At 43.2% G+C, this 14,720-nt stretch overlaps 1 protein-coding gene across 3 annotated transcripts in view; it reads right to left on the bottom strand.

The window, feature by feature from the left end:
- Positions 1-1,209: 1,209 nt before the first annotated feature.
- The window catches only part of VPS54 (VPS54 subunit of GARP complex), a 128,834-nt gene continuing 115,323 nt past the window's right edge, over positions 1,210-14,720 (bottom strand). For all 3 annotated transcript variants that reach the window (XM_068232366.1, XM_068232363.1, XM_068232365.1), the window contains 4 exons: positions 14,566-14,646; positions 11,395-11,502; positions 7,059-7,153; positions 1,210-6,172 (listed from right to left, as the gene is read on the bottom strand). In XM_068232366.1, coding sequence (XP_068088467.1) covers positions 6,067-6,172; positions 7,059-7,153; positions 11,395-11,502; positions 14,566-14,646 — 390 coding nt within the window. In that variant the 3' untranslated portion in view covers positions 1,210-6,066. The remainder of the gene's footprint in view (positions 6,173-7,058; positions 7,154-11,394; positions 11,503-14,565; positions 14,647-14,720) is intronic.

Raw genomic sequence — 14,720 nt, forward strand, 5'->3', positions numbered from 1 at the left:
TCTGTCGTCACCTCCTGCTGGGCGTGTTTTCAGCAGACAGTACAGTGTGTGTACAGCATGCACTCGGAAGAAGCACCGCCGCTCGGAAGAAGCACCGCCGTGCAAAACGGCCGTTGGGCTACCGTTTTTGCCCTGCACCCACCACCGCCACCTTTGATATGGTAGGACATCTTCCTCTTGCAACTGTTTGAATACACAAGATGTTTGCACATGATAATTTTTCTACAGATGATGATGTTTTGTATCTACCTTTTTGAATGTCACAATTTTTTGATATAACAATGGTGATTTTATTCACAATCAGAAACACCATTAAAACAGTTATTACTGCAGTGCCTGATTCAACTGTTTTTCTTTTCTGATGCTGATCCTATGTGTATGTTTCGCTTTTAGTCATGAGCACGCAGTATCTGTTATAATATCAAGGTGGCTTTTAGAACATCCATCCATCCTTTTTCCCAGTAACACGGCTAGAGACTCTGTAGTGCCGGCAACCCTTCACTCTTTGATCTGAACAGTGTGTGTACAGTCTGTCACTGGACTGATAAGGCTGTTTCTAAGCGATCCGCCTGGCGGATCGTTCAGAAACAGCCTTATCAGTCCACCGACAGACTGTACACACGCTGTACTGTCTGCTGAAAACACGCCCAGCAGGAGGTGACGACGGAACCGTTGTTGCCTTCCATCAAGCGTGTGTATGGACCTTTACTCTGCTGAAAAGCTGGATAAAAGGACATTTGATAAATGTTGATATTTACCTCAGGATATCTCATCTTGTATACAAGCAGGACTTGTATGAGGGCTGTTGAGTAGTCTTATGTGTACAGTATATGTTTTAGACTACTGGAGGTGTGAAAAGGGTGACTTCAGGTGTGATGGGGGCATTACCAGAAATGCGATAGAGGCATTAGCGGAGATATGATGAGGGTGACTGGAGGTGTGTTGAGGGCATTACTGGAGGAGTGATGGGGTTGACTGGAGGGTTTGGCATGAGACAAAACTGACAGTTTTTTTGGGGGGGGGAAACCTCTCCCGCACCTTAAAACTGAAAATAAACCCACACTTATTCCTTCATGGTAAGGTAAACATTTCTCCGAAAACCTTCTCACCAGAAAATCTCTTCCATAGCTCATAAAGTTGGAGTAAACTGATGAAGCTTTAAAAGTTCCAGAATTATTACAACAGAAATGAAGGCCAAGTCCACACAGGTTGAAGGGTAGGCACTCATTTTACTTTGGAGTAAAACAATTAGAGGAGTCTGTATTTCATAAATATACACAGGCACTTGATACCGGACTGCTGTTACAGCAAATCTCCCAGCGACTCCCAGTGCCAGAGGACAACAGAGAGCTTCAGTCCTGCATCCAAAGCTACCGCCATCTTGTGGCCAGAGATAAAACAGATGTGCTCCTTGACAACTCTTTGGCATAGAACCAATTCACAAATACAGCAACAACCTTCATATACTTTCATTTAGCTGCCAGAGGCACTTTACAATTTATATACAATTTTATATTAGGTTCAAATATACAGTATTTATCTATGTACACAGGGGTTGTTGTACAAATATAGATGCAAAGAGAAGCGGAGCAATTGCCATGAATACCTAATCAGACTTTAGCTCTAAAAACAAAACGGAACCTGATTGGCTGTTCTTGGCAGCTGCTCTGCGCATGCTTTTTGCACCAGTCTTCAATCCGGCTTCTAGATGTTGCTTTGAACCAAAAAAAAAAAAAAAAAAAAAAAAAAAAAAAAGAAGCAAATTTCGTAATTGATTGAAATTTACTTAAAGATGCAATCAGAAAATATCAACATAACAAACATCCATAGCAGATACTGCAAATAAATACTTTCACCTTCACCAATAATGGGAAAGGCAAAAATACCTTAATTTAAAAAAAAATGTACAAAAATACTGATTGAAAATACCAGCAATTTATCCCAATGTCCCCAAAGCTATCCAACCCGTGCTAATCACAGCACCAGCGCTACAGAGCGCCACCTGCAGGGCAGCTGGTGGGCCAGTCGCTGCAGAGCCAAGCACATGACAAGGCCTCAGTCACATACTTAGGAGTCTGCAGAGGATTTCCATAGACTAACAACGGAGATGCTATTCACAGAAACCAGATCCTGTCCTCCTTCAATGATCACTAGAAGTATTATGGTTGGAAACAGAAGTCACTATAGATGTTTGTCTCCAGTTTCCTCAAGGTTTTCTATACATCCAGGTAGGAAGACCTGTATGAATTAATATAGCATTGTGCATTAGAGATTACATGTTAATTCAGCATGTGAGGCTGGGACAAAGCAGTAATAATTGGTAGACATTATGCTAGGTACACACCACACAATTTCCCATCAGATTGACGGGTCGAACCGATAATTTGACATGTCCGAAAACGGGATCCATTTTGTGCAATGGTGAACTGAAAATTGATTACTTTATGGATCTAGAGAAGATCAGGCAAGTTAAAAATTTTCGGTTTGACCCGTAAATCTGATGGGACATTTCATGGCATGTACCTAGCATTAGGGCTGGTCAAGGAAATACAATTTATTTGGAGTTGATGAAGGAATATGCAAATTTTGTATACAAGTTTATGCAGCTTGAAAATGGACCAATCAAATTTTACCCCAGCAGGATCTGACTGGTTCATTTTCAAGCTGCATAAATTTGCATACACAATTTGCATTATTTGCATCTCATTGACCATCCCTACCTAGCAAACGACAACAGTCAGACAAGTAGAAACAGTCATTCGTCTCATCCAGTATGCTGCAGCTTTTCATGGCTTATTCTTTTCTAAGACATTTTCAAATTTTTAAGAAAGCCAAATATGACAAACCATAGTAAAGTCCTTTGTTTGTTAGAGCAATCCTGATTAGTTGGCATATTTTGTCGATTTTGCTAAATAAAATGCAATCAATGCAGGGAGCACACTGCCTTTGCAACGCTATTTTTATGAATGATCCTTCCAGCTTATTCTTTACCAATATGTTAACCCTAACCATCCCCCTGTATCGGTAACCATCCCCCTGTATCGGTAAATCTCCCCCCTAACCGCAACATTAACTTCACCATAAATTACTTATTTTCTAAAGCCTAATTTTTAACTCCCCTCGGAGGAGAGCACAGAGTTGATTCTGCAGCGTCTTGACCTTGTGGTCCCGCACATTTTATTACAAAATGAAAATGCAGTATATCTGGAGAAAGGTGCAGCAGTAAGAAGCTCTATCTGATCCGGCCAGCCCCCCAAATCAGGTAATATGTTTTTTGTTTTTTTCACTTTGAATACCTACTCGGGTTCTCATTACGTGCCCCCACACCTAACACTAACTGTTACACCCCCGCTGATATCTGCCACCTTCGCCACAATATAAGAAAAATAGGTACTTATCCGTTAGCCGGGCGCATCCGGCAGGTGGCGCTAATTACTATTCCCCCTCCAGGCCGACATGGATAGTAGGGAAAGATGTAACTCTGGTGGAGTTTTGTCGTCACCTAGAGGATGCGCCTGGCTAACGGATAAGTACCGAAAAATATTAAGCAGCGGGGAAGATTGTGGGCCCCATAAGTGCCCATGTTAATTGTGGCAATAAGGGAAATATGGGAGCCAGACACACCTGATAAAACAGCGGGCGTCAGGGCCACCTACTATACAAACTGTGGCTACAAATAGCAAAAGCTTAATCTTGCCCGGCACCACTGGCACCCAAATTTCCGTTACTTACGGAATATCTTCATTGTTATTCTGCAGGCTATGTCCTCAGCTTTGTGTTACCTTCTCTAATGAAGTAAAATAGTTTTACTATCTGTGTCGCATGCCCGAGCAGCCTTTAATGTTTTGTAATTCTTGCTGTGGAGTGTCAAGTACCATAAACTCAGCATCATGCCAACCGTGAGGTGAATCTATGCGCAGCAGTCTTGGAGCATTCAGCTGATGATGTGCTCAGTGTCCCACTGGCCCGCCTGGTGGGGGGGAGTGTTTCATGTATTCATATCCATTTAGGCTATTAAAAACCACCAGAAGTTTGTGCAGTTGGCCAAAAGCTGCCACAAAGTCTTCTACTGAGGAACCTTCTTAGAAGAGAAGGTTTTCACAAGTTCATTGCTACCAGTATGTCTTTGGAACCGCCGACTTCAGGGCAGTGGCTTACTACTCAGCTCCGCCCCCTGTGATGCATTAATGCTTTGCTTTTTAGATACACGTTAGAAGGTGACCTGTGAATATCTTCTGTTATAAGAAGGTAATTCTCTACAACCCTGTAGAAAAAAAAAGCTGGGAAGGTGTGTACATTGTAAATAAAAACAGCGCAATAATTGCAAATCATTTAAACTGTATACTCTATTTAACTGAAAGCAAATTATGTAGCTTTTTATGGTTTTATGAAAATCAAAATCAGTTTGATGACAGCAATTATTATTTGTTTTAATTGAAAAATTGAAAAAGTTCATTAGGCTAATTGGCAACAGGTCAGCGATTAAGTATAAAACCAGCATGCCACTGAGGCAGTAAAAATGGGGAGGGGTACACTGCTCTGTTAAACACTACATGGGTAAATAGTGCAGAACTTTAGGACTAATGTAGCCCAACTTTAAATAGAAAATAATTTGGGATTTAATCATCAACAGTTTATTATATAATTAAAAGATTCAGAGAAATCTCTGTGCAAGGGACTAGGCCAAGAGCCAATGTTGGATGACTGTAATCTTCAGGCCCTCAGGGTGTGCTGCATTAAAAAATAGACATGATTCTGAACACAGCCAGTCACCCACAAATGCAAGTTAAAATGTTACTATTCAGTACAAAAAAACTGATATACGGTAAACATGAACCAAAAACATATCTACCTTCTCTAGATCTGGCTCATTTAAGACTGTGGTTAAATGGTTTGATGATTCAGTACTTTAGATACAGCTTGTAAATCATACACTACGTCCTCCAGGCTAAGGAGGAAAAGGACCTTCTGGCTTGTACAGTGATGGAATGGAGGAACATTAATTCACATGGCCTAGGCGGCTTGCACCTTTAGAAAAGCACCCACCATTAATGGTCATGGATATATTTGGAGCAACATACGCTGCCCTCCAGATAATGTTTGTTTCAGAGGTTTTCAGAATGCCAACCTGCACCCTGCACATATTACAACAGCACAACATGGTGCCCTGGCAAAAGAGTCTGGGGCTAAATTGGTCTGTCTAAGGACCCACTGAAGTGATGCAACAGTGACAAACATGCCTCAACCATATGTTTTTGAAAGGTACAGTAATTACTGGCATCAAATTCAACATCAGCATGATGTACTGTATGTATATGATCTGTATGGTCTTTTAATTAAACAGGCTTAAAACGATTTGCAAATCCTTGCATTGTTTTTATCTACTTTTTCACAGTTCCCCAACTGCTTTGGTCATGGGGTTGTACTCTGTTCACAGAAGAAATGTGTCCACCATGAAAAGGAAAGTCTACCAGACAAAGAGACATATCTCCGCAGTGCTCCATCGACAGGAACGGGCAGATAGAAGCTTGGAAACAATATCCAGTTAAAGGACAAATAAAGGAACACTCTTACTAGTGCCAGCCCAGTCTGCTTCCCAGCCAATCACACAAGAGCTTCTTTCGTCCCCCGTACTTATACTACTAATGCTCCCAGACAAGCAACCAGCGTTGGTTTCTTTTTTTAAAGTAATGAAAGTAAAAGAGTTTTTCCAAGTAATAGTGTTGTGTTTTCTGACTCATTCCAGTATATGACCCGTGGAAACCTCTGGGCGCCTCTCCTCTGAACACATGAGATCTGACATCCTGGAAACTGTGTTACAGCCATGCACTTGCTTGGATTTGGTCCAGAAGAAACCTGAGGCTGTTAGAAATAGGAAGTTGTCCTGTGACGAGTCTGTGTTGCTCAGTAATATAGTAAAGGAAGATCCCTGACAGGCCGGCTGGATCCAGTCACCAGATGCTCATAGTCCTCCAGCATTGAGCTGGCATTGGGTAGGTAATCATTAAGGTCTTTCACACAGCACTTCCTGTCCCGAGGAAACAAAGGCTGTCTTCTGGTTAGACATCACCTTTTCTGTTCCCAAATGTCCCCCATGTTTAGATCCAGATCCTTGAGTCCTTTCAGAGCTTGGACATTTCCAGTGTAGAATGCGATGTCAGCCGCTACCATTCTGCAAGCAAACACAGATGTGTATTATAGACAGTACAAGATGAAGTGTCTAAAGACTGATTTTACCAGTTAAGTGAACCTGTCATCAACTAAAATGGAACATGTTTTTCTCAGAACCTTAAAGTTACTTCAGGGACCTGCTCCTTTTCACTCAAAGGCCAGCCTTTCTACAGAACTCACAAGAAAAGGGCATACTGTATATTTTTGTAGCCCCTTACACACTCCTAGGAGCTCTGGTTCACCATGAGCTTGCTGGGTAATCTGTAACTCTGGGTGCTTCAAATTCTGCCTCATAGAGCCACATTAATCCATGCCATGCACTGATGAGGATCAACCAATCTGAAACTGTATGCATGTTGGATTAGTGTGGCTCTATACAATTAACAAGCTGACCCATCATTGCATTCCAGCGGTTCTGGAGGTGTGTTTAGCTTACAGGGACAACAAAGGATGCTCTACATGTTCAGCAGTGGTGCACTGTGGGAGACATCGTATGTTCACTCCAACCTGAATAATTGCAAACACCTTCTGTTTTAAGAAGGCAAACTTGTGTTTTGCATGACATTTTAGTAAGAGGGCTTTTTGATACTTTGTAGCCCCTTACACACTCCTATAAGTTCTGGTTCAGCAGGAGCTTGCTGGGTAATCTGTAATTACTAGTAAAAGGTCACTTATACTATTTACAGCAGCTAGGCTCACGCCTGTGACATTACAGGGCAGTATTTTGGTCCAGGGAGTGACACACAATGAAATGCTGCCCTCTGCAGTTTGGAAAATAAGTCTTGTAAGATTGTAAGCTTTATAAACCGAGTTATTTGCAATACTGTCTATGCATGCAATACAACAGCTGAATTCATGGACTTGCTGCAGCTTTCTGATATACCCACCCATGCAGCGGTCCTCCATCATTTGTGACATTCAGATGACACAGCTGACTCTTCAAGTGAAGCCTGCAGCTACTGTTTATTCGAAGGAACAAAGCCTGTAACAAGAAGATGATGATGATTATTATCCAGAGAACCTCAATGGGGAGGTGGAATGACGCACACAATGACTTTTAGGTACATCATTTACACATCTTTTATGGAAAAAAAAAAAGTAGGCTTATCACAGCTGCTGGTGTGCTTATATGAAGACCCTACCATCTAGCAACCAGCAAGGGTGGGCTTCCTGTGGTTTTTCTCGCTTCAGCTAATGCGAAATATAATTTTGCCTTCTCGAAAACCGAAAGTATTTGCACCAATTCAGCTTTATTCAAGAAAGTCCTCCCATGGTGCATCACTACTGAATATGCAAGTGATTTCTTTGTCCCTGAAAGCCAGAGACACATCCAGAACCACTGGAGTGCAATGTGCCTATAGTCAGGTAATATTACAGTGGCACACTAACATCTAGCTTATGTTCCAGCTGCCGAAGAGAAGCAATGTCTCACCTACAGCCAGGGGCGTAGCAATAGGGGTTGCAGAGGTTGCGACCGCATCGGGCCCCTGGGCCAAAGGGGCCCTGATAGGCCCTCCCTCAACTGCAGTATTAGCTCTCTGTTGGTCCTGTGCTGGTAATAATCACTTCTATAGATACTTTGAATAGCAGTAATCATTAACAAACTGTTCCCCATCCCCTTCTTGCACCTCTGACACTGTAGTTGCCATTGGCAGGTTTTGGTGCACCGTATCAATTGTTATGTATAGAGTGCTTGGGGGGGCCCCAATGTAAGACTTGCATCGGGGCCCACAGCTCCTTAGCTACGCCACTGCCTACAGCTACAGTAGGTCTTTATTATTTGGTCAGAGACAACTTTTTTCTAATTTTGGTTCTGTACATTATCACAATGGATATTAAATGAAACCACTCAGATGTAGGTGAACAGCAGACTCTCAACTTTAATTAAATGGGGTAAACAAAACAACTGCATAAAAATGTGAGGCAACTTTTTTTTTTTTTTTTTTTTTTAACACAATCCCTTCATTTCAGGGGCTCAAAATTGGACAACTGATTTAAAGACTATTTCATCGGCAGGTGTGGGCAAGTCCGTTGTTATGTCATTATCAATTAAGCAGGTAAAAGGCCTGGGGATGATTTGAGGTGTGGTGCTTGCACGGGGAAGATTTTTGCTCTCAACAGACAACATGCGGTCAAAGGAGCTCATCATGCAGGTGAAAAAAAACCACCCTAAAGCTGTGAAAACAGAAAAAGAACAGAAAACCCCTACAATATCACAAAATTAAAAGAAAGTTGTCTCTGTCAAAATATTTATGGACCTAACTATAGTCCCCTAACAACAACCATGTTCCTTCAGCAAGCCCCTGAGCCATGGCTCTCAGCGAAAAGATCTAGGACTTTTTTCCTCCTATCCCACTCCTACTATCCCACGTCACTGATAGGAATTGTCTATTGCTTTGTCAGCAACATAAAGGGCCTTTTCACACCGAAAATTGACAAAAAATCCTTATCGTTCGCGCTTATCGATCACAATTTTGTGGCGCTATTTTGCAGTGATTTTTCTGCATTTACATTTGCTATTCTCGCTCTGTTCGTTACAAGCAGCTCTTATGTGATTGCAACGCTGCAGTGTGAATGCCTCCATAGGGTATGTGTATGTGATGGAGCAATTAATGCAGTTCCTGATATCGCTTATGTACGGACCCTTCCTTTGGATTCTCTGGACTTGACATTGCTACAAGGGGCCGGCACTCACTCAAAAAAGGTATGTGATTCCCTCTGACTGGAATTGCTCCTACAAGGAGACACTGCACCAGCCAGCTGCAAATCCCCGGCGATAAACAATTGCAGTGCAAATGTTCCCTAATTGCCCCCTGTGTAAAACCGCTCTAAAGCCTCATATACTGTGCACTATGGCTAGGTTCACATTACCACGCCTCCGCTCCTGCTTTGCATTCCGCTCCGCGAGCAGAGCGGAAGGATCGTGCAGGTCGGGAACGTCTGCTCCGATCAGGACTTGATCCCTCGGGTGATAATTCAGGGCACAGGATAATGTGTTCTGTTGTGGAGGTTCAACCCTACAACACATGATGGAGCAGGCGGGGCCAGTACAAGGACACTGCACTCGGCCTGCGCTCAGCCAAGAATCCACCAGGCAGATCAATGGCATCACATAAAGGGGGATTGGGAGCTGCTGTACACATGCTAGATTCCCGACTGACCACCTCAGCCAAGATCCATCTAACCAATGTGTGTACAAGGCTTTTGTGCAGGGACAGCCAAAGAAGGCTTATAAAATCACATTTACTAAAGCAGGTGATCAGCATTGAAGGGAGTTGAAATTCAGCCTGGAAACAAGCATTACAGCAGTCTGGATCAGGAATATGGCGACATTCCTACATCTTCCTCCTCCTAATGCACAGCTGCTGGAACAGTTCCACAAAGCTAACTAAGAAAATCACTGTCACCAGTGTAATGGCAGCTCTCAGTCCCGTAAAATGGTGCAGTCCACCTTATTCCATCTATAAAGTTTAGATATTTCTTTATAAATGCTATGTATTTTATCCCAGCAATCTGATAATCTCCAGTAAACTTTATAACTTTTAGTAAGAGTTGTCCTCTAGGCTCTGTCTTGTTTCTCTTTAAAAGACAATAATTTGTATTTGGGCTGTAGTTTTAAACTCAGTTCTCAGAAATTATAGATCACTGTGCCTGGAACGGCATTTACACTACGGAGCTGTATATGTATGTGAACAAGAGATCAATGAGGCTAATCAAGTTAGCCAGCCACAGCAGCAATATAAATACCATCAATGCTGAGAGAAGGACAATATCCCTTCTCGGTGGGATTACTTCCTATATAGAAGCAGAACACTCACTGCAAGAACTATAAATTAACCAAGTCAGCAATGTAGGCAATAAACACTGACGTGGGAACATTCTGCTTTCACACACTAATGAGAAATATACCCTGACTTTACAAGCAGTCTGACAACACAGAGGGGCTGACTCTTCAAGACGGGTGCCAAGAAAACTGAGGCAAAGGTGAAGACGTTTCCCAGAGCTACAATCAGGTTTACACTGTTGAAGGAAGGTTTACACTGTTGAAGGATGCCTGACGTGACAGGAGATAAGCATCTGTGTGTAGTCACAATTCTACTCAGAACTATCATGTGTTCCTTTTTTCTCTCTGTGAGGGCTGATTCACACTACAAGAGCTTTTTAAACGCCAGAGATTTTAAAAGCTCTTGCTAATGCAATCCTGAGGGGTTTTTCAAAATCCCATTGCTCCAGTGTGAACACACACATAGGACAACATTAGCAAGAGCTCTTTAAATCACAAGTGCTCAGAAAAGCTCTTGTACTGTGAATGAGCCCTTAGGGTTGAGAATTCAGGGCTCCAAATGCAGTCAGACTGTAGTGTAAGGGCCCTTTTACACTTTATGCGTTTTAATGCGTTGTTATGCCTTATGTTTTAATGCGGTTTTTTTTTTCCATAGCAGTGCATTGTGAAAAAGCTTCAGTTTTTCAGTGTATAGTGTAATAGAGGCCATAGTAAAAGATGGACACTGGTCTGTATCTCAGTTGTCCTTTCAGTTACAACTAACAGCAACTGATAGGGCCTGATTCACAAAGCGGTGCAAAGTGTTTGCACGCCTGTGAAAAGCCCTTTATCACGCCTAAACTCAGTTTAGGCGTGATAAGAAGAAACTCGCGCGATCTCCCGCGCAGCGCCCATTGAGCCCTATGGGAATTTGCGCGCGCAAAACTTTGCGCGAAGAGCAGCACAAATCGGTGATAACTCAGTGGTGCAAAGGTTATCACGCCTAAAGTCTTTTAGGCGTGATAACTGGGTTATCACCGCTTTGTGAATCAAGCCCATATTGTGTAAAAGGACCCTCAGGGGTTCTCTCAGTTATAACTGAAAGAAAACTGATTTCCAAAGTAATGTCCATGTTTTCCTATGGCTCAGTTCTCACTATATGCATTTTGACTGAAAGCTTTCTCACAATGCACTGCTATGGAAAGTTAAAATGCATCAGTTTTTTCAGTGTATCTTGTAAAAGAGACCTAAGGCTGCAGCAACAATGACTGCATGGAAAGGAATAAGGGAGACAGAAAACTGGATATTTATCTTACTATATATGCTTCTAGTCTTCCCCCTAAATTCCTCCTAATGTTTAATGCCTATTCAGTCTCATGACAATGTAATATTGTACCTATTATGGTTTTATGACAGACTGGAGCAGAGATAATACAGTGGCGAGCAGAGATAAGACTTACCTGTGTCTGTTCCTCAGGCAGCAGATCATAGATGGCTTCATGCATTTTAGCCATTTGCTTGCAGATATTTCTGAAGCACATTGAGGGGACAGGAGCTTTCACCTCATACTGAAACACAAGATGCACATTAGAAAGTGTTACACTAACTGGTACAGTTTACAAATGCATTTCTGTGGACGATTTTGCTGCAAAAGCAGTATCAACTTATATCAACCATACCAAAGCAGCAGCCAATAGCTGGGACAGAGCTGTGCGCTGAAATATCTGTGCTCAGCCTCTCCTGCCAGAAGTGTGGAGGGCTTACAGCTGAATTCTGGGCAGAAACATTAGGAAAATGGAAGGTGTGTAAATGTATTTCCAATGTACCGGGTCATCTTTCTAGCAACTGCTTCCTTTCTCAGGTAAAACAATAATATGCTCTTCCAGTTTTCCATTGCGCTGGACATTGCTATTGCCTTCCTTTCTGCTGTGGACCTCGGCAGAGCAAGTATGACATGGAGACCATGTGATCAGGCTAGAGCTTACATGTCAAACTCTGGCCCGCAAGTGCTTTCCCCAGTTTGCATTATGTTTGGCCTGCTCTAGACCACCAGGGAATTGGAGGTGAAGTACTAAATCACCAGGGAAGTCATACTGGGGAGAGGAGGAGGAAAACACTAGACACCAGGGAACTGTATAGGGGAAGGAGAACCACAAAAGCACCAGGGAACTGTATAGGCGAGGGAGTAGGGTAGGCATTAGATATAAGGGAACTGTATATGTGAGGGAGGAGGCATTAGACATAAGGGAATGGTATATGTGAGGGAAGAGGCATTAGACACCAGGGAACTGTATAGGTGAGGGAGTAGATTAGGCAGTAGACCTTAGGGAACTGTATATGTGAGGGAGGAGGCATTAGACACCAGAGAACTGTAAAAGGGAGGGAGAACCACCAAACACCAGGAAAATGTACAGCTGAAGAAGGAGGCACTAAACACCAGAGAACTGTATAGGAGAGGGAGGGGGTCCATTAGACACCAGGGAACTTTATGAGGGAGGGAGTTCGCGACTAGACATTAAGGATGGCCCATGACTTGGTTCCAGTATTCAATTTTGGCCCACTTTGTATTTAAGTCTGACACCCCTGGGCTAGAGGGAAGTGCATCATAGTCTCACCAGGCAAGGTTTTCCCTCCAGCATTTGCTGCCATGCTGTTCTGCTCTGTGAAGGTGCTGCTCCCCAGAGTACAATCATTTTCAAGGATCACATAATTAGGATTCCAAATGGGTAGTTAAAGTACTTGCTATGGTAATTATAAACGTTAATGTTTAAACAAGTGTGGAGGCAGTTGGTTATAGTGTTTGGATCGCTGCCCAAGGTGACTTCGTTTTTGTAATTACTAAGTGACTGAGGCAATGCAAAATTTCCAACATCTGTTCACAGACTGTATACTCAACACACTATATTTGCTAGAGAACAGCGGCGCCAACAGGATAAAAAGTGATAAAAACTTTAAAATTGCTAGGGAGGCAGTGGTGGACTTCCCTCCGGAAAGCAGACACTAACAACTGTCTGATTCAAACAATTGAATTTATTAAAAGTACCCCAAGAAATTCAACGCGTTTCGCAGGCACCCTATTCTATTGCCTGAGGAAGCGGGCTGTGCCTGCGAAACGCGTTGCATTTATTGGGGTACTCTTAATAAATTCAATTGTTTGATTCAGACAGTTGTTCGTGTCTGCTTTCCGGAGGTAAGTCCACCACTGCCTCCCTAGCAATTTTAAAGTTTTTATCACATTTTATCCTGTTGGCGCCTCTGTTCTCTAGCAATTACACTGTGTCCACCCCTGGTGGAGGGGTGACCTACCTTTCCGATCTACAGAGAGCAACGTCTTAATCCTGACTGAGGACAGGTCTAATCTCCTCACCTGCATTTACAGTGGTTGCCTGAGTGGTAGCCCTTGTTTGTGAGTATATATATCTCACTGTTTATCATTTACACATTATCCTGTACATACTACACTATATTGGGCTCTCGGTGTCTCCCTTTCATCTTCCCACAAACACAACACACTGTTTCACCGTTACAACCCAACTAACACCGACAGGTCTTCCCACAAATAGCTGGATAAAACTGTGCAGCATTGTAGATGAATGGGAGCTGGCTGGAGACATTTCTCACAGCAGCGGCTGCTGCCCGCTTCACTAGTCATAGCTTTTATACAGTAACAGACATTTACATTGTCCAACTCATGGGGTACATAGACCGGCTGTGATTTTCATGCTAGAATTTAGGTAGGGCCTAACTGTTTACATGTTTGTATATGATGCAGGCCCACTTGTGGGGGAGTAGTACACAGGGAGTCCCCCAACTTAGGAACACCTACTGATATCAATAGCCCACCAATCCTGCCGCAATTATGTAATCTCAGTGTGTGCTAAATTGGGGAATCTCTGTCCTGTGCTTCCCAAGTAAGTTTATACAGCAGTGCAGAGTATGCACAGAAGGAAGCAGCAGTGCCTTTGTCACCTGCTCCAGGCACTTACTCTAGTGCCAGCATTTCCTCCTGCATGTGGCGTGTAATTATGTAACGCAGGAGAAGCCGGCACTAGAGTGAGCATTCAGGGTGAGAGGTGGTTGCTCAAGGGAACTGAAAAAGGCACAAAGGAAGGGGGGGGGGGGCAGAAGGAGGCACAAAGGGGGCAGAGGTAGCGCAGAGGTACAGGGGTGTAAAGGACGGCACAGAGGAGCACACTGAGGACAAAGGTGGAAAAAATGAGACATGGGGGGGGGCAATGAGTTGGTAGAGAGGGGAATACTGAAGGCACTGGGGACAGATGTAACAGTGGGGGGGGGGGGGGGGCAGAGTCGGTAGACTGGGGGATACTGAAGGCACGGGGTTGACATAGGTGACATAGAGGGGGAGGTTGGAGGCACAGGGGGGCATAGAGAAGGTACAGGTCACAGAATTGTCAAGAGTGTTTTGTCTTATGGACAGATTCAGGTTAAGTTCTTATCTCGTTCATTAATTGGGGACTAACTGTATAGAGACTGTTTGCACAGGATAAATGTTTGAATAGTGAGGCCGAAGTCAACCAGTTGGTATCACAGCTCAGCACAGATGGCGGCTGGGGAGAGGTTTTCCTAGTCAGTGCTTTCTAATATTCTCAGCTATAATCATTTCTAGGTACCTTGGACAGGAGTTTGTCAAACAAGCCATCCATTATGGACACCAGCTTGGCAGAAATCTCTGCAATGTGGTCATTGTAGTCCTATTGGGGGAAAAGAAAATACATTACTTATGATTGCAATTACTGATGCAGCCTTGACCTCCCAGTCATAACAC

Source organism: Hyperolius riggenbachi, chromosome 4 (assembly GCF_040937935.1).
Source record: "Hyperolius riggenbachi isolate aHypRig1 chromosome 4, aHypRig1.pri, whole genome shotgun sequence".
In the NCBI taxonomy this organism is placed as follows: Eukaryota; Metazoa; Chordata; class Amphibia; order Anura; family Hyperoliidae; genus Hyperolius; species Hyperolius riggenbachi.